Source organism: Chroicocephalus ridibundus, chromosome 20 (genome assembly GCF_963924245.1).
Source record: "Chroicocephalus ridibundus chromosome 20, bChrRid1.1, whole genome shotgun sequence".
NCBI classification, from domain to species: Eukaryota; Metazoa; Chordata; class Aves; order Charadriiformes; family Laridae; genus Chroicocephalus; species Chroicocephalus ridibundus.
In genome coordinates this window covers 1,623,044-1,646,911 of record NC_086303.1, presented here as the reverse complement: position 1 = coordinate 1,646,911, position 23,868 = coordinate 1,623,044, and the positions used below count along the sequence as shown (strand labels likewise).

The following is a 23,868-nucleotide window of genomic DNA, read 5'->3' as shown; positions in this document are numbered from 1 at the left end:
CCTTTCTTCATCAGAGAGATGTTCCAGTCCCCTCAGCATCTTGGTGGCCCTTTGCTGTCCCCTCTCCAGCAGTTCCCCGTCCTTCTGCAACCACAGAGCCCAGCACTGGCCCCAGTGCTCCAGCTGTGGCCTCCCCAGGGCAGAGCAGAGGGGGAGGATGAACCTCCCTCCACCCGCTGGCCACGCTCTGTTTAACGCCCCCCAGGAGACCCTTGGCCTTCTTGGCCACCAGGGCACATTGCTGGCTCACAGGCAACTTGGTGTCCACCAGGACTCCCCCGTCCCTCTCTGCAGAGCTGCTCCCACTGCGCTCTGCCATCGATCTTCACAAAATTAAACAGTTCTGGTGACAGGGACCCCCCCCATCCCGTGCACCACCCAGACCTCTCCTCCTTCCTCCTCAGCCCCTCCGGCTCCTTGTCCCGCACGGAGAAGGATTTCCACAAAGTGGTCCCAGTGTGGCCGCTGCTCAGCCCCTGCTGTTCGTGCCGAGACAGGGACAGTAAAACAGGATCTGAAATACCTGGTGCTGTTCCCATTTCTCCGAGAGGAAGCTGGAAATGGGAAGCTGAACCGGTACTTCCAGTTTTCCCTTTTCTTCTCAATATTCCCAAAATTCCACACAACAAAACAGAAAAATAGATATAAATTAAAGCTTTATATTTTATTTATTTAATGGAACTTCTCACACACACACACAAAAAACCAACCCTAGGAAACAGGAAAGCAAAGCCAGCTACACGTCAGTTAAAATATTCAGGAAAACCGGTGTACAGGGGCCAAGGACAGGGAAAGCGGAGGTGCCAGCCAGCCACACCGCCACCACAGCCCGCTCAGGAATCCAGGCGAGATTTCTTCTCCTTCTTGCTGAGGTTACTCCCTTTTCTCTTCTGCACGGCAGAGCCATCGGCAGCACTCCTTTCGCTTTGGTTTATTTTCTCTTCCAAAGGCTTGGAAGCCTGGGAGAACGGAAGAAATAAAAGCCAGAGCCGCGAATAATTCAGTTTTACAGCCCTTGGCACCGCTGCGTGTTCCCAGCTGTGTGTGTGGGCACCTTGGAACGCCCTGCCTTCCGCCAAGATCAGAACTGAGCTTTCCCGACCCTTTATCCTGCTCCCAGGGCTGGGAAGTTTAGGAAGGAGATTGACAGGGGAGCAGGGGAATGACTGAGCCTGGAAGCGCCACGTACGGGTATGAGCCAGGCCGCTCCGGGGCCAGCGTGTTGCTGAGGGTCGTTGAACAGATCCCTCACCCCGAGCCCTTTAACAACCCACGCAACGAACTTACAAACGCATTGAGAGCGGAAGCAGCCGGCACCGCTCCGGAGCTTCCACGTAGGAGACATTTCCCTCTCGGAAAGCACGTTGTCCGAGTCAGGTGCGGGGAGGGAAAGGAGAAGGCCCAAACAGAACCGATTTTTTTGGTTTTGATCTGCTTAAATGCAGTTTGTTTTTATGTGACAACCCCTCCCCGCCCCCCGCCCCACCGGGAGATAAGCCAGGGGGCAGAAGGGAAGAGAGGCCAGGGGGCGGCAGGAAGGCTGTTCTCTGCCGGGAATTGGGGAGACTGGTCTGGGAAGGGAGAAGCAGGTGGAGCACGGGCGCAGCTGAGCGCGAGACACAGCCACAGCGGAACAGAGCAGAGAAATAAACAGGGCTGCAGCATCCCCGGGGAGGGGTTTTATCAGGTTTCAGCTTTACTCGTCCTTCCTCCACTGCAATTATTTGTGAATGAACACATTTATTTGGAAGGAGGGAACCTAATGATCTTAAAAAAAAAAAAAAAGTATAATGAAATTAAATACACCCCCAAGACACAGAAGAGAAGGGGAGGAAAGAACGAAAGCGGCCAAAGGCAGCGGGCACAAAGTGGTGGCGAAAGGCAAAGTGAGACGAGACGGACCGTTCGCAAAGACGGAGTTACGCTCAGCTGAGAAAGCGGAGCGCGTTCCTTACCCTCTTCTGCTGGCTCGCGTATTTCTCAGTCCACTCCTTGGCATTTCGCAAGAAGAGTTGCTTGTTGTACTTGTACTCTGAGGACTAAATGTAACGAGCAAGACAAAAAAGACAGAGATTTGATTTAACACAAACATCAGACCGAGGCGCTGGGACCAAGCTCTGGCTTTAGGACTCCTAGAACCAGACCGGAACCACTACAAGCACACGGCATGAAGCACAAAATTCATTTTGCTTGTTTTCGTTTGCTTGCAGAAGGTACGCAGTCGTTTGCGCTGGCAGGCTTGATGATAAAACCTTTCCCATCTCTTTTCCACCGCTGGCATGAACCCTGCGCCGCACGTCCCAACCGCTTCGGGGAAACACAGTCGCCAAGCCACGCTGCGACGGAACGTTCTAGCGTGTCAATCCGGAGCGAGCAAGGCGGAAGCACAGCCTAAATCTAGCCCACCGTTCCTTCCCGGCCTGCGCCCACGGCCACAAGAGAGGAAGAGGAGGTCACGTACTATGTCTGCCATGAGCGGGTCGTCAGGGTTGGGCTCCGCCATCAGCAGCTGGATGGAGGTCAGCAGCGTGGAGATGTTCAAGGCAGGTCTCCACGCGCCCTTCGAGAAAACAGGACAGAGCAGCAGTTCAGCAGAGCCCACGGGCTGCCTAGAGACACCTCAGGACGTAGGGCATTTAAACCCAACCTGCCCACAAGCTGCCTCAGGACTCAGAGCACTTAATCCCCCCCCCGAAAACACCAGATCCGCTCTCGACACACAGGCTGTGGCCTCTCCGAGGAAGCCTGACTGACAACCACAGGCCGTAGCCTGCGCCTCTCTGCCGGGTCGGCATCGGGGTAGCCCGTTTTCACAGGGACACCTAATGCCTTCTGACTCCAATCCTTAAAACCTTAGAAATTTATCTGGAACAAAGAAGGTCATGTTCTAGTCTCTAAACAAAGGAGATGCCGCTCAAAAACTTTACTCCCGTGCTCCTATGTAAATAAGTCAGTAGCGAACAGACATTCAATAAGGCTTTTACAAGAAAAAGATAAGGAGTTCATTTTCCTCTCCAGGCTCACTTACCCATGCCCAAGTGGCTATCTTACCTTTGGTGGTAATTTAAGAACATCCAGGCAAATCCTTCCAGCAGAGTCAATGTTAGGATGATAGATAGGGGTCAGAAAGCGAATCTTTGGGGGCTCAAACGGGTACCTTCAAGAGAGAAGTGTTAAGAAACAAAAAAATTGTTTTTATATTTGTCTGCCAGTTGCTTCATCACGCATGCAATGCTGTCGTTTCCTCCTCCCAGCCATTTACTGAGTGACATCCTTCCTCACAAGCTTTGGGAGGAGACAGTGCTCTGCCTTCGATGCTTTCGGCTTTCGCACTTCCCTGCGTAGCTTTCCCCAGAGCAGCAAACACGACAGGAAGCTTTTTACTCATGAACAAGCTCCTTTCCAGAAAGCTTTGAGGCAACGCAATCAGGCAGAGATCTTCTCATAACGCTTTTAGGCTGTTAATCACGCATCTGAGGATGCCCAATGTGAAATACGCGTATCAGCCAATGGAAATAACAGTTACATTCCTTAAAGGGTCTCGCACAATCAACCACGTTCTTTGCTGGGGGCCTAAACAAAAGACCAAAATGGTAGCACTTGTATAAAATACCTTACATCAGTTAATTTATATTTCATAGAGTTGTCTAGGTTGGAAAGGACCTTTCAGATCATCAAGTCCAACCATCGACCTAACACTGACAAAACCGTTTGAAGGAAGCACTACTTAACTAGATGTCGTTGCCCGCTTACCTTTCAGGAACAACTATTTCCAGGTCGAATATTCCTTTCTCATACGGTGTGTCTGCACCTCCCAAAATTTCTTTAAAAGAAGATTAAAACATAAGCATTATATTCAAAATTCACTTGAAATTATCCAACAGCCTCTGCATACCCTCCAGTTACAGAGCTCTAACACTGCTCAGAGCCAGGAATAAAAAAAATGTCATCTGATCTGAGACCAATTCCACCCCATGGCCATCAAAGCCGTAGGCAGACTGGCTGAGCCATCAGCCAGACTATGTTTAAAGAAAGACAAGAAAAAAACCAACAGTGTTTTCCTAAAATTCCATGCTTCCATGAAACCTATAAAGCACCCACCACCCAGTGAATCCAAATCCGTCAGCAAACTCTAACGCAGCCCTTGCTCGGAGACAAGCCCCAGCGGAGAAGTACGTACGTGCTCGTAGGTTATCCAGCTGGTTTTCATTTTGCCAGCAGGTGATGCCTGGAGGCGGCTCTGTGGTCAAGAGGGAGAGCTCCCTCTTCAGTCGCGAGGCTCTTTGCATTGTGCTGAAACTGAGAGGCTGGATTTTATCACTGGCAAAATTAGCGCTTCAAAAAAGCACTTAATATTGAGGCTTTTTTTTTTTTTTTTTGGCTAAGAAGAAATAACCTGGGTTTCAAGTCGTTATCCTGGTGTGATAACCAGAGTCTCAGGAGCCTGTTCCTGGAGCTGGTCTCGCATCCAGCTGGAGGAAAAGAACCAAATCCCCCACTTTATAACCAGTCCCACTCCTCAGTCCCCAGCTGAATCTAACAAATCCTCCCGGTCCAGGGGCTCCACACCCCTAACAGGGCTGCAACACCTGGGACAACCCTTGTCCCTTCAGGGTGAAATGCTGTCCCTTCATGGACAGGGGCACCCATTGCCCTGCTGGGGCCACCCATGCCCAGAGGAGCCTCAGACGGGGACACCCACCAGTACCCCGTCCCTCCAAACCTCCAGCAGACAGGGACATCCCTCCCGCCTCAAAGGCGCCCTGCTCTCCCTTTCAGTGCAACAGGAAAACCCAAAACTGCCTTAGAGATGGGACACCCCCCCAGGCAAGATCTCCAACCCCAGCTCTGCCCTTCCCATCTCCATGGACAGGGCACCTCTTCCTGAGCGCACAGACCCACCTCCCATGGACAGGGGCCCCGAGGGGGGGGAACAGCAGGAACCTGGTTCACATAACCCACCCCAGCCTGACCCACTCGCCCCTAAGGAGGGGAACCCCCTCCCTGGCTTAACCACCCCCCAAGGCCTCACCTCTTCCCCCCGACCCCCAGCACAACGAACCCCACACAGACCCAGCCACACCACCCCCACGGCCTGAACCCCCCAAGGAACTACATAACCCCCCTCAGCCCAGCTGCACCCCCAGCCTAACCACCCCCAAGGGGGAGCAGTTGCACTCCCCTCCCTTAGCCTAATTATCCCCTCACACAGACAAGGACACACACACCCCGGGCCTAACTGCCCCCTCACAGGGGCGACAATGGCCTCCCCTGGCCTGAGCCCCCCCGCCCTTGCAGAATCCCCCCAGGAACAGACACCTCCCCCCCCCGGGCCTTGCTGCTTCCCTCATGCTAATTACCCCCCCTCAGCCTAATTATGCTAATTATTAACCCCTCACACAGACAAGGATTACCCCTCCTCTCCCTCCCCAGGCCTAACTGCCCCCTCACAGGGATGGCAACAGGCTCCCCTGGCCAAACCCCTCCGGGAGCCCCCGCCCTCACAGAGTCCCACCAGAAACAGACTCCCCCCCAGCCTCGTTGCTTCCCCCACACTAATTACCCCCCTCATTCTAATTATCCCCTCACACAGACAAGGATTACCCCCCCCTCGGGGCCTAACTGCCCCCTCACAGGCATGGCAATGGCCTCCCCTGGCCTGAGCCCCCTACGCCACTCCGCCAGGAACAGCCTTCCCCCCTCCCAGCCTCGCTGCTTCCCCCACACTAATTACCCCCCAACCGCCTAATTACCCCCCTCACCCTAATTACCGCCCCGGTTTAACGCCCCCCTCACACACCCGCGGCGCGCGGCGGTCCCGGCTTGCGCGCGGCGGGGGCGGGACTTCCCCGGGCGCCTAGCAACGGGGGGCGACGCCTCGCAGGCAGCCCCGCCCCACGGCCCGCTACACCGGCGCTGATTGGACACCGTCCAGCCCCGCCCCCTCGGCGGCGGCTCTTCGAATTCGAAAGGAAGGAGCGCTGCCATTGGACCAGGCCGGCGGGCGGGAGCACAAGCCCCGCCCCCTGAATAAAACTCCGCTATGTGGGCGTGGCTTGCGCAGTGCGGGGCGAGCCGCGGGCGCTGACAGGACGGCGGGGGAGCGGGGCCTGAGGCGGGCCCGGCCCCATGGCCCGGCCCCGCCTCTCCGCCCCTGGCCGGCGTTGTGTAACGGGGCATGGCGAGGCCAGGGGCTGGGCGCCGGCCTCCGGGAGGAACCACGGGCCGCGGGGAAGGAGGTAAAGGCGGAGCGCGGGCTTTGGGGGCCGGGCCGCTCACCCCCCGCCCGCCTGAGGACCCCACACGGGCTCCCCTGCTGGGGAAGCGCCGGCCAAGCTCCTTCAGGCGGGTGGTTTTGGGTCCCTATTCCTGGTGCGACTTAAAATGTCATTTTCTTGTATCAAGTGCTATATATTTATCACCTAAGCTACCAGAACAAGAGGAAATAAGGCGGAGGTGTTGGGCTGACAGCAGCCTCAGGTCCGGCTCGATGCGCAGGCTGGGATAATGTAACCAAATTAATCCAAAAGACTGGGGTTCTTCTTAAATCCTAATTGAGGAATTGTTCTCCAGCCTGTCAAGTCTGAATACCATTAAGCAACTTGATGGTGATAATTATTCTGCTTCAAAAGCCCAGGCTGCAGTTTCAGAGGGCAGTCGCGAGGCTGCTTTTTCCAGCTGGCTGACAGGTGTATTTAAAGCTTTATAATTGCATTACTGTCGCTTCCTAAGCAGCCAGGCTTATAGTCAAGGAGAATATCCGTGGTTTGACTTAACTGGACAATCGAGAGTGCCCGCAGAGGAAATTAAACTGTTAAAAGTTTCCCTTCCCTGCGCGTTCCTCAGCCCCTGCGTGCCCCGTCTTGCCCCGTCCGCCCTCCTCCGCGCGCAGGAATTACACAAAACCTCACATCGCTCAAACCGTCCTTGGTGCGGAATCCACCTCGATGCGTGGATTTACGCTATTTAGGAGTGTTTAAACCCGGGCGACTGATTTCCCAATGCTTGTAGGAACAGGATGGTGACGCTCTGACGACGGCCGCATCCCTCCAGCACATCTCTGCCCGCAGAGAGAAATGCTTTCTGGTGGCAGAGCCATGATCGGCGCTTGCCTGGCATCCTCTTCTCGGGGTAACGTGTAAAGATCCCAGTGCATCAGCCAGGTAAACCCTTGAGGTAAGGCCCTGTTGGCTGATTTGGGGGTTTCCCTGCTTTCTGTCTTGTACCTCTCCCCAAGGGTGGGGATGCAGCAGGTGCGAGGGGTATTTTCTGCCCGCGCTGGTTGATTTTTGATGAGCAGACGTGGCACAGAGGTGGCAGGGCGCCTGTCCGGCCTTGCTGGGGGAACGGGCTCAAGCCACCCATTCATGGAGACTTTGAAGATAAATCCTAATACAACATCTGCCAACAGACGGTGCCTGCTCTCCCTTCCCCCACCCCAGAGGATCTTCCCCTTCCTCCTGGCGGGGCTGGAGCATCTGAGGGTGCCGTCCCTTGGTGTTGAGCCACCACCTCCTTTCCGACACCACCCGTCCTTCCCACCCATTGGTGAGTCCCAGCTCCCCACCCAGCGCTGACACCCCCTTGGCTCTGGGCTCAGCTGCTCCCCAGCGTGCCCCAGTCCCTTTTAATGGAACCCCTGCTCCCCGCCAGCTCCGATTCCCCCAGTCCCCTGCGCTGGGATCCCCAGAGCTACCCCTAACCCTCTTCCCTTCTAGCCCTGGCCTGGTGTCCCCCTGCCCTGCTCCCAGTCCCTGCCCTGGTGTGTCCCCGCTCCCCACGGCTGTGCCCCACTGGCCCTGCAGGGGATGGCACCGCTGGAAGGTCTGGGTTGGACCCCCGCTGGGACACCCTGGGCTTGGGGCCATCCCATGGGCTGGGAGCCCCCAGGCTTTGGCTGGCCCCATGGACTATGTGGGACCCCAAGTTTGGTGCTGCCCCACAAGCTGTATGGGGCATTGGGCTCAGGGTGGCCCCATAGGCTGTGTGGGGGTGTAGGGCCCCATAGGTTGTGTCCTGAGATGGCGGAGTACTCAAAGGCTGTATGAGAAGACCCCCCCCAGGCTGCCCAGCCCTGGGCTCAGACCAGTCCTCGAGGCTGTGTGGGGCTGTGAGGCTCCACAGGCTGCCTGGGGCTGTGGGGCACTGGCTTTGGGGTGACCCTGTGGGCTTTATGGGGCCCTGGATTTGGGGTGGCCCTGCAGACTGTGGGGCCGCAGAGCTTGGGATGGCCCCAAAGGCCATGTGGGGCCTCGGAGCCCTGGGCTCAGGGCAGCCCCTCGGTGAGGCCGGCTGGTGCAGGCTGGTCCTGTGCTCCCGCCACAGGATGCAGGGGGCTCATCCAGCACCCTTTGCATGTTTTTTTTTTTTACCCCAAAGTGCCATCTGGGTGCTCCCCAGAGCAGCAGGAGAGTCGCCTTGTTTTTCCTGTTCTCCTGGGAGGTGCGGGCAGGGCGGTGCCGGAGCCGGGCCGCGAGGCAGAGCACCCCGCAAAGCCCCAAACCCTGCGCTTTTTGCCGTGAATTTGCCGGGTTCACTTATCAGGGGGTTGCGACGGGCTGTGTCACAGCCTGGGAGCGCAGCTGGGTTTGTCTTGGTGACGCTGATGAGCGTTTTTGGGGACAGGTCAAGGAAAATTATCTTTTTTGATAATAAAAGCTGTTGATTGTGGGTCGTGCGGGGACAAGGGGCCGGATCACCTCTTGCAGCCATTTGGGAGGGTGTGAGCGGAGCAGTTTGGCTGGAAGAGCTGAACTGGATGAGAGATTGTTGTTTGGTTCTTTGCTAATCCCTAATCTCTTAATACTTCTCTGGGTGGTAACGCTTGAATCGGACGCGGGTGTGGACCCGGGTTGGAGGTGGGTGTTGAGCTTCCCCCCTTCGCCGTGGGAGAGGACGAGGTGGGGAGACGTCGCTGGGTTTGGTACAAACACAAGGTGGCAGCTGGGCTCGTCCTTTCTGTTTGCTGCCGTCTGCTGGGTCCGTCCCCTGTGAGCAGAGCAACCAGCAGCTGTGGGGCAGCTTCTCAGGCTCTTCCCCGAGCTACCCCAGACGGAGAGCCAAGATCCGGCCTCCTGCCCGTCAAATTAATGTGTGCTAATCCGTACAGCAGCCCCATTTTAGAAAAAGATTAGTTTTCTGCAGTTATCACCACCCGGCTCTGCTATGGAGAGAGAAGGGTTTTTCTCCTGATGCCTGGAAGCACCACGAGGTCTCCTGGCATTAGGAAAGGTGGATAAAAACTACGGCAAACTGATGGATTGAGATATTATGCTCCTGTTTCGGTGTTGGTTGGGCTGTGCTTTGCTTTCCCTTGTGTCCTGGTTTGGGCGACACAGGAAAAATTTCTCTTTAATGCTTGGGAACGCTGCACTTTTAGAAGGCCCTGGTGTCTGAATTCATGAAAATGTTTGCTAGGCTACGTGCGATTCAAGGCTTCAGTGTTTTTCAGCTCACCAGGTGTGGGGACGAGGAGGAGCGAGACCCGGGCACTCGACCCAAGCTGCCAATGGGGTTATTTCATACCATGAATGGCACATTCAATAGAAATTAGAAAGTTTGCTGAGGAGTTCCCTCTCTCCCCCCTGATGGCTGCCATCCTGAGCACTCCTCGCCCCGGTGTCGGAGCCCGGAGCCCTTCCCTTCTTCCCGAAGCCACAGCGCTCACAGGGTCCCGCATCGGCTGTCCCTGCGGGGAGCGCACGGCTCCTGCTGATGGAATGGTCTGAGTACAGTCCTCGTGTATTTTATATTGGTATCAGGATCAATACTGGTTCTTTAGTATTACTAATGTTAATTATTTAGTCTTATCCTATTAAATCTATTTATATTTCAACCTTTGTGTTTCCTTTTTTTCCCCCAATTCCCCTTCCAGGGTGGGGAGGGGCCATCGGGTGATAGAATAATTGTCTAAACGACAATAAATTGTTATGGGTTTCTCAAAGCATGATGCCTTGTTTCACCTGGCAGCCTTAACAGTCTGTTCGTGAGGAAACACGCCGTGTCTTTCAGATGGCTCCTGCTGAAATCCAGAAAAGGCTTTTCAGTGCCCGAGCGAGGGCCGGGTCAGGTCTCCGATGAGCTGTTCTCCCCGCAGCCTGCTGCGGGCAAACAGAGACAGAGCTCCCTCCGTCATCTTCTCGCTGTTGACTTACGGAGGGTTTGCTGATGGGGTGGTAAAGTGTTTCTGCAGTAAATGGACCTCTGGCAGCTCTCATCTGTTTTGATTCCTTCCTGCTGGTGAGCACTGTTGGGATGTAATTTAATTTAGGGATTTAACTTAAGGACTTGCGTGACTCCTTTGGGGAAGAGGCCGTTCTCTGTGGAGCAGGGTAGTGATACAGCTGCTGGATGGTGGGACCTGGCAGAGGAGCCTGAGAAGAGCGGTTTGGTCCTGCTTCTGCTTTTCTCACTGACAAAAATTTACCAAAAAGCAGAAGAGATTGGCAGTAAAAAGACCTGGGGGCTGTTTGCAGCTCCGTTTCTAATTGCTAATTGACCTTGTTCTTTAACAGGGATTGTGTATCCCCAAAGCCAACGGTTCCCTTCCTCTCTCAGAGCTCTGGTAAGAAGAGCCAGGATGCCGCATCGCACCATTCATCTTTTCCGAAAGGGACTTCGGCTTCATGACAACCCAACACTGCTGGCCGCGCTGGAGTCCTCGGAGGTCCTCTACCCCGTCTACATCCTGGACAGAAAGTTCATGACGTCCGTGATGCACATAGGGGCCCTGCGGTGGCATTTTCTGCTGCAGTCCCTGGAGGATCTCCAGAAGAACTTGTGTCAGCTGGGCTCTTGCTTGCTGGTTATTCAAGGAGAGTACGAGTCCGTTCTTCGGGATCACATCCAGAAGTGGAATATCACACAAGTGACTCTGGATGCGGAGATGGAACCGTTTTACAAGGAGATGGAGGCCAAGATACGATGTCTGGGAGAAGAGCTGGGGTTTGAGGTGCTTTCTCTGGTGGGCCACAGTCTTTACGATACCAAACGGTATGTGATTACCCCAAAGACCAGTGAGGTGTCTCCAGGAAGGTTTATTTTAGATTTAGCAAGCATCAGGCCAAGTATCTTGGTCCTTCCAGATCCTAATGTGTTCCTTTTGAGAAAATTGGGCTATCTGAGATGGACATAGCTCTGTTTGCTGGAGATTTTTTCCTGTGTTGGTCTGCTGGAAGTAGCAGAAGAGATTTTGGAGGGTTGCACAGGCGTTAGGATCTTGGGCTGTGATCTGAGCCTAAAGAGCTTGTTAATTTTTTTCCCTTTGGGCAGTTTAATTCACTTCAAAACGTACAATAGCTGCTCTTTTAAACAGAGTGGAATAAATTATTGAACGCATTTAATAGGACTTCTATATAATTTTTTTGCCAGATTTTTTTTTTTAATCTTTCTAATGGACTTTCACTGGTGTCTAGATACACTTGGATCCAAGCTGGTATTCAGGGCTGAATGACTGAAGATATTGAAATTAATAATAAGGGGGTGGTAATCAGTAGTAGCTAAAACAGCCTTAACAGTACAGTCCTGGGAAGCCCCTAATTTACATAAATTAATGGATAACTTGCCATCTTGAATTCAAGCTGTCTGTTTGCACAGGTCATTGCTCATATAAAAGAATCTTTTAGTGCCCTGAAGCTGTTTTTTGTGATCGGTCTCCCTCTGGCAGCCCCAGAGGTGTCCTGCACCTTCCTCTGGGCAGTCCTGGCGATGTCTGGCTCTGCAGAGCCGCCCAGTTGAAGCCATCGTTGGCATCCCAGTCCCAGTTTTGTTGTCTCGGGTTTTGAGAGTCTCCTCTCGGGACGGATGTGTGTTCACTCAGGGAAGTTTTACTTGTCAAATCTGTAATTTCCACATCCAGTTGCACAAAACGGGGCTTTTCCAGCCTCTGCTGTCACCTTCCTATCCACTGGCAGCTCCAGCTTCCTTCTTGCTTTACATTATGTTGAAAAATGATCTTGTTTTATTTAGGATTTTGGACCTGAACGGTGGCACTCCCCCGTTAACGTACAAGAGGTTCCTTCACATTCTCTCTCTGCTCGGCGACCCTGAGGTGCCTGTCCGAAACCTCACCGCTGAAGACTTCCAGTAAGTACCAGCTAGCCAGCAGGGAACTGCAGGTTCCTTTTCTCTGCCCCAAAAAAGAGCCAGGGCCAAACGCTGATGGGGTGTTTCGGCTGTTACGTTGCATTATGTCTATGCACGGAGGGTTATTGCTTTTATTTACAGGGGATGTGACTCTGCTGTTGGGAGGGGAGAGCAGATGAGAGGTGGCACAGTCCAAAGACTTCAAACTTGCAAGGCACATCGAGACAAACTTTTAAGATATGTAAAAGTTTAACAGAGGAATCACTAAGGAATGACAAGTCTCTTTCTCAAAGGCATGTTCTAGGTTCCTCTCAAATTGAGATGTAGGGCAGGAATTGGATGAACCACTATAGGTTTTTTTATGCAGGAAGTTTGGTGGAATAATCATACTGTTCCCTTCTGGCTTTAAATCTCTTCTCTCCTCCCCTCTGCTGTGTGGGAAGGAGGGACGGAGCTCATGTCTCCCGGGAGTTGAGAAGAAGCTCAGAGTCAAGGATGTCTTATGATTAGCTCTGCATGAGGAGAGGTCAGTGATCCGAAGGGAGGTAAGGCTGGGGTAGGAGAGAGGTGGCCGCTGGGGATGGGACTGCAGATCCTTGGGGCTTCTGTGCCAGGCGCCTCCTGCGTGGCCTCAGCTCGGTGTCCGTAACCCAGGCTTGGGTTTTCCCATCTTGCGGGAATCCCATTAATTCCTGAATTTTGTCCTCGGATAATCCCATTATAAGACCCATGTAAGTACTGGGATAGATCAGTTCCTATATTTTTTTCTTGCACTGTTTTTTTTTGTTTTGTTTTGTTTTTTTTTTTTGTTTTTTTTTTCTTTTTTTTCCCCCCTAATTTGTTTCTTTACACTTTTCAAATTAATGATGATGAAAGATAAGTGGTTGACATGCTTCCCAGCAGGCCTCTGTTATGCTCTGAGAGCTGCACTGGCCCCTTCTTCTGTAGGTGTCTGCAACAGAGCTGAGCTCAGTTTTTCCAGGTAAGCAGAAAGATCTCTCTTGATCTCTTGAGTTCATCCGTGGTTTTTGAGAAGCCTGCATACCACTGACGTTTCCCTGAACCTCCTCTGTGTTTTACAGGGGGGGGAAAAAACATACCTTGGTGCTGTTCCAGCCTCGCAGGGGGCAGAGACCTTGGGGAAGCCTCAGCAGCTGAGGCTGCAGAGGAGATGGGGGGGGGCTGCTCAGAGGCGTGGGCTCGGGGAGCCCCCACCTTGGCTGGGAGGTGGCCCAGGGGGCTATTCTGCCTCCTCCCTTACAAAACCTGTCTCAGAGCGACCTTTCCCCAGAGGCACGGGAGCTGGAGCGGTGGAGGCAGCAGCAGTGCCCCGTTTAGAGTCTGAGGAGGCTCTTGGCTCCCTCCCCGGGATGGATGAGGCAGCTGGGGGAAGGAGAGGAGGCGCCTCCGAGTAGGGGATGGGAAGCGAGAGGGACGTCTGAGCTGGGGGGGCTGCAGCGACTGCTCTGACCGCTGTAATTTGGTGGGTCCGTGCCTCTTCCCCCAATTCAGGCTAGAATTACCCGGAGCGATTGCAGGACGAGCTCTTTCTTCCCCAGGGAGAGTGCAGCCTGGGGGTTCTGGCTGTGCTTTGGTTCCCCCTGTGCTCTGGCTGTGCCACGACAGAGGAGATCTTGGCCTGTGCAATGGGCGGGGGTCTTCCTCCCTCTTCTGGGTCCGGTTCCCCCTTTGAAAGAGGCCTCTCTCTCACATTAGGAGATGTAGGCCCCCTGACCCAGGCCTGGCTGAGGGTTACAGGGTGCCTCTCCCCGTGGATTTGAAGATCCCTCCGGAGAGCCTTTCCCCCTGGAGAGGAGGGGAGACCGAAGGGCTACAGCGCCTGGAGCAACACTTGACTGACCAGGTCAGCCTTGATTTTTACATGGGTGATGCTGGTGGCTCGAGGTGGGCTGAGGTTAGTGTCCTCCTTTAATGTCTGGTTGTGTCTGGACCTCGAGAAGCTGCTCAGCCTGTTCCAGCTCCAGCTGTGTTTTTCCCCACTGGGGTTCAGCTCCTGGCAGCCGAGCCTGCCTTGGTGCCGGCCACTTTTACGCGGATGCTTTACCCGCTCCCAATTTCGTAAAGTGGAAAAGATCTTCAATGTGGTGCTCTTGGACCAAGAGAGCAGTTCCCTGGTTTACAGAATCCCCCGGCTCTCTGGGGAGGGCAGAGCTTCACAGCACCAATGGGTGGGACGTGGCCTTGACCTTGGGCTTGGAGGTGGTCTATGTATTTGGAAATCTTGGGGGAAGATGGCGGCCTGGTCTCAAGATGATGTTGTCCTTGATGGTGGCATTTGTGGGTGGATGGGCGGTGGGAGTATTTTCCCTGTGGGACATGGTGATGTAGAAGCCAATTGCCAAGAGGGTTTTTTTCCCTCTCTTTCGTTAGCTGGACGTTTGTCACCGTGTTCTGCCTGAACCTGGATTTATGTTTTCATTCTAGGGTTGGGTGGCCAGTTTTACTAAACCGAGAACAGTCCCAAATTCGCTGCTTCCAAGCACCACGGGCCTGAGCCCGTATTTCAGTATGGGCTGCCTGTCAGTTCGCACCTTTTTTTATAGGTTGTCAAACATCTACGCTCAGGTAAGAAAAATAATTGGTCGTGGTTAAGCAAATCCAGAACTCTCACGCGTCTGGCATGTGAGGCTAGGATTTAACACTCGGATCATCTTGGGAGAGACCTGGTGTATCAGAAAAATGTTACTTTGCTAATGTCTTCTCACAGCATCTTGTGAAATCTGTGAGTGGCTTTCTATGTTGTGTGAAACACCGGGGAACGTATACAGCTTTTCCCGATCAAGTCTTAGAAATACAATAAATAGGGAGCAGTGAGACCTGGAAGTTGCAGGAAAGCCCAGGAAAACCTCCCTAAAATTCAAGGAGTTCAAGGCGTCTGCCTGGTGTCGAAGTGAAGTTTTTGATCAGTTTAGCCTGTTCAAGCAGTCTTGTTTTCAGAAAGCATCTATTTTCATCTTAGACGAGTTTTAACTACAGCATAAGCCAAAGCCGGCTTCTGAAAACTTGTTTGACTCTTAAAAAGTGTGGTTGAAACCAAGCCAAGAAGAGCAAGGTCTCCCTGAACCTCCGTCTTATCTCTTGAGAGGTGGCTGAGCCACCTGAACTCAGCTAGCCGAGCAGTTAATATGTTCATAAACACGTTTGGTTTAAGAAGTCCCAGCGTGACACCATTTTGGAAGGCAGATGGAGAACGTTTGAGGTGACGCTGATGTCTGACAGAGTTCGGCTTTGCTTTTGGGCGTACAGCATTGCTTCAGAGCTTTGATTTCTTTGGCTTTCGTGGTAAAATGCCATGAAGCCAGTAGTGTAGTTAGATGAATCTTTACTTTATGGGCCTGACGGTCAAAAAACAAGTGAGACTGCAACAGTGCGTATGAACCGAAACGTTCACCTCGTGTCCTTTGCAGGCCAAGCATCACTCTCTGCCCCCAGTGTCACTCCAAGGGCAGCTTCTATGGAGAGAATTCTTCTACACGGTGGCATCAGCAACACCAAACTTCACCAGAATGGCTGGGAACCCCATCTGCCTTCAGATCAGTTGGTATGAGGACGCAGAGAGGCTCCACAAGTGGAAAACAGTAAGAGGATGCATTGCCACAACTGCTGCATTTGAGTTTAGAGTTTTTCCTGTTGCTCTGGGATTGTTCCCTGCTGTCTGTTTGAGGTGGGGCCTACAGCCCTGGGAGGGGTGGCTGACACAGCAGAAGGCCGTGCCACCATCCAGAGAGACCTGGCCAGGCTGGAGAGTTGGGCGGAGAGAAACCTTATGAAATTCAACCAGGGCAAGTGTCGGGTGCTGCACCTGGGGAGGAATAACCCCCTGCACCAGGACAGGTTGGGGGTGACCTGCTGGAGAGCAGCGTTGTGGAAAGGGACCTGGGAGTCCTGGTGGACAACAGGGTGCCCATGAGCCAGCGATGTGCTCTGGTGGCCAAGAAGGCCAATGGCATCCTGGGGGCATCAAGAAGAGTGTGGCCAGCAGGTGGAGGGAGGTTCATCCTCCCCGTCGGCTCTGCCCTGGGGAGGCCACAGCTGGAGCACTGGGGCCAGTTCTGGGCTCCTTGGTTCCAGAAGGACGGGGAACTGCTGGAGAGGGGACAGCAAAGGGCTACCAAGATGCTGAGGGGACTGGAACATCTCTCTGATGAAGAAAGGCTGAGGGATTTGGGTCTCTTCAGTCTGGAAAAAAGACAACCGAGGGGGGATCTTATCAATGCTGATAAATACTGAAAGGGGGGGTGTCAGGAGGATGGGGCCAGGCTCTTCTCAGTGGTGCCCGGGGACAGGACAAGGGGCAACGGGCACAAACTTGCCCATGGGAAGTTCCATCTCAACATGAGGAGGAACTTCTTCACCCTGAGGGTGGCAGAGCCCTGGCACAGGCTGCCCAGAGAGGTGGGGGAGTCTCCGTCTCTGGAGACATCCCAACCCCGCCTGGACGCGTTCCTGTGCCACCTGCTCTGGGTGACCCTGCTCTGGCAGGGGGTGGGACTGGGTGATCCCCAGAGGTCCCTTCCAACCCCGGCCATTCTGTGATTCTGTGAAAGAAGTTTCATGCGGGAAGGCTTATTTTTATTTTCTGCTGCAGGCACAGACGGGGTTCCCGTGGATCGATGCAATTATGACCCAGCTGCGCCAGGAAGGCTGGATCCATCACCTTGCTCGGCACGCCGTTGCCTGCTTCCTGACGCGAGGGGACCTTTGGATCAGCTGGGAAGAGGGAATGAAGGTTCACTTTCACGTTTTGGTTTTCTGTGTTCTGGCTGACCTTGAGAAACCCCCGCGGAGCGGGGGCCTGGCAGCGGGAGGTGGTTCTGTAGAGCAGCGCTTCGATACTGAGCCTCGCTAGAGATCGCGTGGTCTCTCGCTCGAGTGTGAGCCCTGCTGCACTGCGACGCAGCGGTGAGATGTCGTTCCCATCCCCAAGGGTTGATGATTTCGGATATTGGAGACCTGCTCAGCCTGCAGCAGGCCTCAAAGGCAGACCTTTGGGCTTTGGGTTGCTCTGTCACTGGGTCCTGCTCTGGCTTCCTTCTGGCAAACTGTCCTGCTGGAGAGCCTTCCCTCTGCCCTGTGAGAAGGGTAGCCCGGACGAGCACAGTGCCAAGCTTCACCCTTTGTCTCCCAGCCTGTCTGGTTGTTTTTTTTTTTTTTTGCTACGAAGGCAGCCAGCTCAGGGGTGTTTCTTTCTTTCTGTTCCCATCCCATTCAAGCGCAGGTGTTTGAAGAGCTGCTTTTAGACGCCGACTACAGCATCAACGCAGGGAACTGGATGTGGCTGTCAGCCAGCGCGTTCTTCCACCAGTACACGCGGATTTTCTGCCCCGTCCGCTTTGGGAAGCGCACGGACCCCGAGGGGCAGTACATCAGGTAGGGCCACGCGCGGCACCGTCTGCTCCGTTACCGCTTCCCTGGCTCCTCCTACAGCAGGAGCTGGTGAACTCGGTCTGTTTGAAACATAAACCCCCGTGAAACAGGGCTGCTAGCAATTATTTTGTTTAACACATAAGGAAGCTGAGGCACAGAGAAGCAAAGAGACATGCCCGTGGTTGCAGAGGTGGTGAGTGAGCAGGGCTGTGGACTGATTTGTGAGCAGCTGTCGGCTCCAGCACTGTGTTCCATCACTAGGCTGACTCCTCTTTCGAAAGGACTTGAGTAAAACTTCCCACAGCTCCCTCTACTCCAGTCAGTGCAGTGTTTCTTGGTTTTGTAGGCGGGTTGATTCATTTCAGACACTTCAGTTTTATTTCCCACTCTGAGTGAGTCCTCTTGGCTTCAAAGTCCCAGTTTCCTTCTCTCTAGATGAGGTACTGACAGGCGTCCTCGCAAGCAGTGGGTGATTTTGCCGCTGACTGCAGTTGGAGCAGGCTGTGTTGATGTCTGAGCAAACAACTCCACTTCCCCACTCCTCCTCTTCCTCGCATCCTGGCTCGCTGTGTGTCTTACAGAATCATAGAATGGTTCGGGTTGGGAGGGACCTTAAAGATCATCTCGTTCCAACCCCCCTGCCCTGGGCAGGGACACCTCCCACCAGCCCAGGTTGCTCCAAGCCCTGTCCAACCTGGCCTTGAACCCCTCCAGGGATGGGGCAGCCACAGCTTCTCTGGGCAACCTGGGCCAGGGGCTCGACACCCTCACAGCAAAGAATTTCTTCCCAGTATCTCATCTAAATCTCCCCTTCTTCAGTTTGAAATCATTCGCCCTTGTCCTATCATTACACTCCCTGATCCAAAGTCCCTCCCCATCCTTCCTGTAGGCCCCCTTTAGGGACTGGAAGGGGCTGGAAGGTCTCCCCGGAGCCTTCTCTTCCCCAGACTGAACCCCCCAACTCTCTCAGCCTGTCCTCACAGCAGAGGGGCTCCAGCCCTCTGATCATCTTTGTGGCCCTCTGCTGGACCCATTCCAACAGGTCCATGTCCTTCTTGTGCTGAGGACTCCAGAGATGGATGCAGCGCTCCAGGTGGGGTCTCACCAGAGCGAAGCAGAGGGGCAGAATCACCTCCCTCGCCCTGCTGGCCACGCTTCTTTTGATGCAGCCCAGGATGCGGTTGGCTTTCTGGGCTGCAGGCACGCATTGCCAGCTCACGTTGAGCTTCTTGTCCACCAACACCCCCAAGTCCTCTCCTCAGGGCTGCTCTCCAGCCGTTCTCCGCCCAGCCTGCATTTGTGCCTGGGATTGCCATGACCCAGGTGCAGGACCTTGCACTTGGCCTGATTGAACTTCTTGTCGAGGGGAAGCCCGTGCCGACGTACCTGACAGACTGGGGCAGAAAATGACTTTCCCATTCTGTAGGAATTTTTTAGATTTTTTTTCATTAGTTTGTTTTTGAAATTTACTAGAATTGAGGATGAAATGTCAGTGAAAATATTAAAAACACAAAATATTTTGGATAAAGTCAAAACCGAAGTAATGTTTAAATCAACTCCTTTATGCTTTTCTATAAAATTAACTTTTGGAAGATATCACCCTATGGAAGTTTCAGAACATAAACCAGTTGGTTTTGTTTTTTTTTTTTGGTGCAAAATGAATCAGAACTTTTCCATGGCTTGTTGTATCAATACAATCACCAAGAATTAACATGGTGTAGGTTGGTTTACACTTCTCTTAAAGGTATGAGTGTTTATCTGCAGGGTTATAAAAGCCCATATTATTCCTGTTTTGTAGGAAATACTTGCCTATACTAAAGAACTTTCCCTCCAAGTACATCTACGAGCCCTGGACGGCCTCTGAAGAGGAGCAGAAGCAAGCGGGGTGTATCATAGGTGATTCATTCGGATGCCTCGCTAAGGGTTTTGCTGCTGCTAACTGTCCAAAATAATTACATGCATGAGCTGGAAGCGTCACACTTCCAACACAAGCCATGCATTTATCTTCTGAAAATGGATTAATCCAGCAGTCTACCTTCTGTCAATTCTCCTTTCAAGTTTTTTACCGGAGAATAATCTCAGAGTATGTATTTTTGCCTCAACTGCATGTCCCAAAACTGTCGTATCGCTGTAAGTTGTTGCCTGTGCACTTATCTGTCTGGGATGCTCAGCTGTCTTTAAATAGTATCGGAACATCTTGTGCTTTTACACTTGCTCTAATGCATCTTTGAAGCCTGTTATAAACTTGTGGCCAAATGGGAGCTCTTACTCTTTGATGGAGAGAAACAGACACTTCTGAAGAGCGGGCCTCTACTTAGATGAGATCTACGTAGATCTACGTCTACTTTAGATGCCGTTTATTTTAAGAAAGGCTGCCAGCGTTTGCCCCGGTGCAAATCCAGCGCATTGTCCTTGATTAGTTCTGTAAAAGCTGCTGTCTCTGTGTCCCACCAGGTCGCGATTACCCCTTCCCCATGGTGAACCACAAGGAAGCCAGTGATCACAACCTGCAGCTGATGAGACAGGTGAGAGAGGAGCAGCCCAGAACAGCCCAGCTCACCAGAGGTAAGAGGGGCTGCAGCGCTGGATGTTTGGTGGACTGCGATGCAGAGGCTGTCACCGGCTTTGGGCTTTGGTTTTGTGTTGATTTCGTAGAATCACAGAATGGTTCGGGTTGGAAGGGACCTTAAAGCCCATCTAGTTCCAACCCCCCTGCCCTGGGCCGAGACACCTCCCACCAGCCCAGGTGGCTCCAAGCCCCGTCCAACCTGGCCTTGAACCCCTCCAGGGATGGGGCAGCCACAGCTTCTCTGGGCAACCTGGGCCAGGGGCTCACCACCCTCACAGCAAAGAATTTCTTCCCAGTATCTCATCTTAATCTCCCCTCCTTCAGTTTGAAATCATTCGCCCTTGTCCTATCATTACACTCCCTGATCCAAAGTCCCTCCCCATCCTTCCTGTAGGTGCCCTTTAGGGACTGGAAGGGGCTGGAAGGTCTCCCCGGAGCCTTCTCTTCTCCAGACTGAAGCCCCCAACTCTCTCAGCCTGTCCTCATAGCAGAGGGGCTCCAGCCCTCTGATCATCTTCATGGCATCCTCTGGCCCAACTCCAACAGCTCTGTGTCCTTCTTGTGCTGAGGGCTCCAGAGCTGCACGCAGTACTCCAGGTGGGGTCTCACCAGAGCGAAGCAGAGGGGCAGAATCACCTCCCTCGCCCTGCTGGCCACGCTTCTTTTGATGCAGCCCAGGATGCGGTTGGCTTTCTGGGCTGCAAGCGCGCATTGCCAGCTCATGTTGAGCTTCTTGTCCACCAGCACCCCCAAGTCCTTCTCCTCAGGGCTGCTCTCCAGCCGTTCTCCGCCCAACCTGTATTTGTGCCTGGGATTGCCACGACCCAGGTGCAGGACCTTGCACTTGGCCTGGTTGAACTTCATGAGGTTTGCACGGGCCCACCTCTCCAGCCTGTCCAGGTCCCTCTGGATGGCATCCCTTCCCTCCAGTGTGTCGACCGCTCCACACAGCTTGGTGTCGTCAGCAAACTTGCTGAGGGTGCGCTCAATCCCACACTACCAACTTCTTTCCTCTTGGTTCCCAACACCGTGCGCTGCTTTTCTAGTTACTGTTAAGATGGCGTCCCAAGAGGGAAAACCAGACGTTGAGCAGTGTCCCTTCCCTTCCGGCTGCCCTTGCAGGATGGGAGCTTGCTTCTGCCTGCTGGAGGAATGCCTGCCCAAAAGCAGACCTTCTCTACCTTCTGGAGGTCTGCACAAAGAGACACCCCAGCCCTCAGGGAAGCCAGGTGTATCTCCAAGGCGCAGAAATCTCTGCAGCTCTGCCCGCGCCTCTTGCGAGCCAGAGCATCGTTGTTTGTCCTTTTTACCATGCCCCGTGGCAAAATGATTTGAGATTCCCACTGACCGCTAATGAGTGAAAAGCCGTTTGGAGCTCAATTGCTCTAAGAAATTTACTGTTTGACCTTGTTTTCTAAATAGGTTAAGCATATGTATAACAAACTGGTAATTATCAGGTAAGGCTGGAACGCTCAAACTTTGGGGGAGCCTGAATTAATTAGGTATTTCCAGTCACGCAGATGTTTCACTTATGGTACCTGAGCTCTTAAAATTGAAATCCTAGGGCCTGTGCTGAGCTCTTAGCCTCAGGGGAATCCTCTGCAGGACTGTCAGTGAAGTGATGCTTTTGTATTTAACAGTGCGCCGTAGCAGCCTCTCTATTACAGAAATCCAACATGTAGCAACTGAGGGGAGTCTTAAGTATTCCTGCCTCAATTCCCATGGTCAGATGGAATTAATTGTTCCCAATCCTGTGCATACTAACGTATCCAGGAGGTTCCAGATATAACGAATATATGCTGACAGTTCTTGCACAAACCCCGCGGTACACAGAATCACAGAATCCAGAATGGCAGGGGTTGGAAGGGACCTTTGGAGATCACCCAGTCCCACCCCCTGCCAGAGCAGGGTCACCCAGAGCAGGTGGCACAGGAACGCGTCCAGGCGGGTTTGGGATGTCTCCAGAGACGGAGACTCCCCCACCTCTCTGGGCAGCCTGTGCCAGGGCTCTGCCACCCTCACAGCAAAGAAGTTCCTCCTCATGTTGAGAAGGAACTTCCCGTGGTCAAGTTTGTGCCCGTTACCCCTTGTCCTGTCACTGGGCACCACTGAGAAGAGCCTGGCCCCATCCTCCTGACACCCCCCCTTTCAGTATTTATAAGCGTTGATTAGGTCCCCCTCAGTCGTCTTTTGCAAGACCCAAATCCTTCAGCCTTTCTTCATCAGAGAGATGTTCCAGTCCCCTCAGCATCTTGGTGGCCCTTTGCTGTCCCCTCTCCAGCAGTTCCCCGTCCTTCTGGAACCGGGGAGCCCAGAACTGGCCCCAGTGCTCCAGCTGTGGCTTCCCCAGGGCAGAGCAGAGCAGAGGGGGAGGATGACCTCCCTCCACCTGCTGGCCACACTCTTCTTGATGCCCCCCAGGACGCCATTGGCCTTCTTGGCCACAAGGGCAGTAAATGTTGTGATTGCTGATGGAGATCTGGAAAACCAAAATCGGAGAACCAGAGTCCCCTACTGCCACCGCTGTTCTTGTTGCCTGTAAATAGAAGCGTTTTCTGCTGTACTTTGTAGCTTCAGCCACCACCATCATTGCGGGCTGTTGCACTGAAGTCGGAGAAGGACTCGCAAACCTTAATTCTTCTTTCCTTCTTGCCACAGATGATACAGACGACCCAATGGAAGTGAAGGTAAAGCGTGACCGCTCTGAAGAAAACGTATCAAAAGGAAAAGTGGCCAGGATGGCAGAACAAACCGAGATCCCGTCAGGGAGTACCCATCGGGAACGAAAAAATGGCAAGAAGGGAGAGCCAGAGGGCAGCTGAACTGCACAAACTGCACTCAGGGCATTGCCCTGCAGGTGGTGCCTCTGGTTTGTGAACTGACCGCCAGGAAAAGTGTCGGATCTTGAATGCGTTTGTTAGTGCAGTTATTTCAAATGAAATGGCCCGTCTGTGAACGGTTTACAAACTGTTCCAGCTGTTGACTAAATTCAAGAGGTGACTGTTTTTGACGAGAGGTGGTGCTTTAGTATCGTTCGAATCCGCTCGATGTTCGTGCATGTGTGTAAAGAGCTTTAGTGATAAACAGCGGTCTTTCCAACACGCCAGATAAACGTCAGTGGAAGAATATAGGCACATTAATGTGTTCACACGTTAGTGTTAAAAGCTTTACCTGTCTTGTAGAGACAGCGATTTAGGGATTTTAAGTTCACAGTTTGTGCTTGCAGTCCCCAGTTTGGGGAGGGACAGCAGAATCCAGCCCCTTGTAAGGTTGTCTGTAGTTCTTATGACTTAAATGAGATTCCTTATGCGTTTTAAGGGTAACGTTGCAAAATCTCTCACTGAATTAGGGCTGAGGTACGGCTTCATTCACCCTAACTCTGCTTCTTGGCTAATTCCTCTAGAACCGTAGGCTAAGTATTATTTCTGTCATGTACCACGTGTAAAAAGTTACCCTTCCGTTGAAGCATCTCATTGTGCAGTTTTACAAGGCTGGATTAGTCAGTGATCTTTGTTATGGTTGGGGTTTTGGTGAGGGTGGGGGAGGTGGAGTGGGGTTTTTAATTGCCGTAGGTACTATTTTTGTTTTTAAAAGAAATAAAAATGATTTCTGACAGGAAAAATGTAAGGTCTGGAGAGCAATCTATTATCACAGTTGGCCTCCATCGGTCCTCTACGGAAACCTGGCTGCAAGACGACTCCAGCAGCAACCTGGTGCTCCCAAACTCCTTCCCTTTGGAAGCATCCGTGGACGTGGCGCCGCAGCTGCACAAGACCCAAGTGCAACAGGAGGAGGCCAAACACTGCTCCTAACAGCGCCTTCCACCG

The 23,868-nt window shown here is 53.0% G+C and overlaps 2 protein-coding genes across 8 annotated transcripts; one reads left to right on the top strand and one right to left on the bottom strand.

Annotated features, from left to right (window-relative positions):
- Positions 1–45: 45 nt before the first annotated feature.
- Positions 46–5,852, bottom strand: UBE2T (ubiquitin conjugating enzyme E2 T). Of its 6 annotated transcripts, none has more exons than XM_063356826.1 (7): positions 5,801–5,833; positions 4,181–4,472; positions 3,754–3,823; positions 3,052–3,157; positions 2,462–2,560; positions 1,956–2,039; positions 46–959 (listed from the first exon to the last, which is right to left on the bottom strand). In XM_063356826.1, exons 2-7 carry the CDS (start codon positions 4,287–4,289, stop codon positions 834–836), a joined length of 594 nt encoding a protein of 197 aa, XP_063212896.1. In that variant the 5' UTR covers positions 4,290–4,472; positions 5,801–5,833; the 3' UTR covers positions 46–833. The 6 variants fall into 6 exon arrangements, 1 of the variants encoding a protein (XP_063212896.1); XR_010073835.1 differs by having other exon boundaries at positions 823–959; positions 1,956–2,560; positions 4,181–4,299; positions 4,397–4,472; positions 5,801–5,852; XR_010073837.1 differs by having other exon boundaries at positions 823–959; positions 1,956–2,560; positions 4,181–4,293; positions 4,397–4,472; positions 5,801–5,827.
- Positions 5,853–6,051: 199 nt separating this feature from the next.
- On the top strand, positions 6,052–23,591 carry LOC134525616 (cryptochrome-1-like). 2 transcript variants are annotated; one of them, XM_063356622.1, is made up of 12 exons: positions 6,052–6,239; positions 7,012–7,176; positions 10,558–10,992; positions 11,968–12,084; positions 13,801–13,948; positions 14,530–14,670; positions 15,513–15,683; positions 16,694–16,834; positions 17,324–17,475; positions 19,271–19,368; positions 19,927–20,037; positions 22,700–23,591. In XM_063356622.1, the coding sequence occupies exons 3-12, from the start codon at positions 10,580–10,582 to the stop codon at positions 22,861–22,863; spliced, it is 1,656 nt and encodes a 551-aa protein (XP_063212692.1). In that variant the 5' UTR covers positions 6,052–6,239; positions 7,012–7,176; positions 10,558–10,579; the 3' UTR covers positions 22,864–23,591. The 2 variants fall into 2 exon arrangements, with proteins under 2 accessions (XP_063212692.1, XP_063212691.1); XM_063356621.1 differs by having other exon boundaries at positions 10,515–10,992.
- Positions 23,592–23,868: the final 277 nt, after the last annotated feature.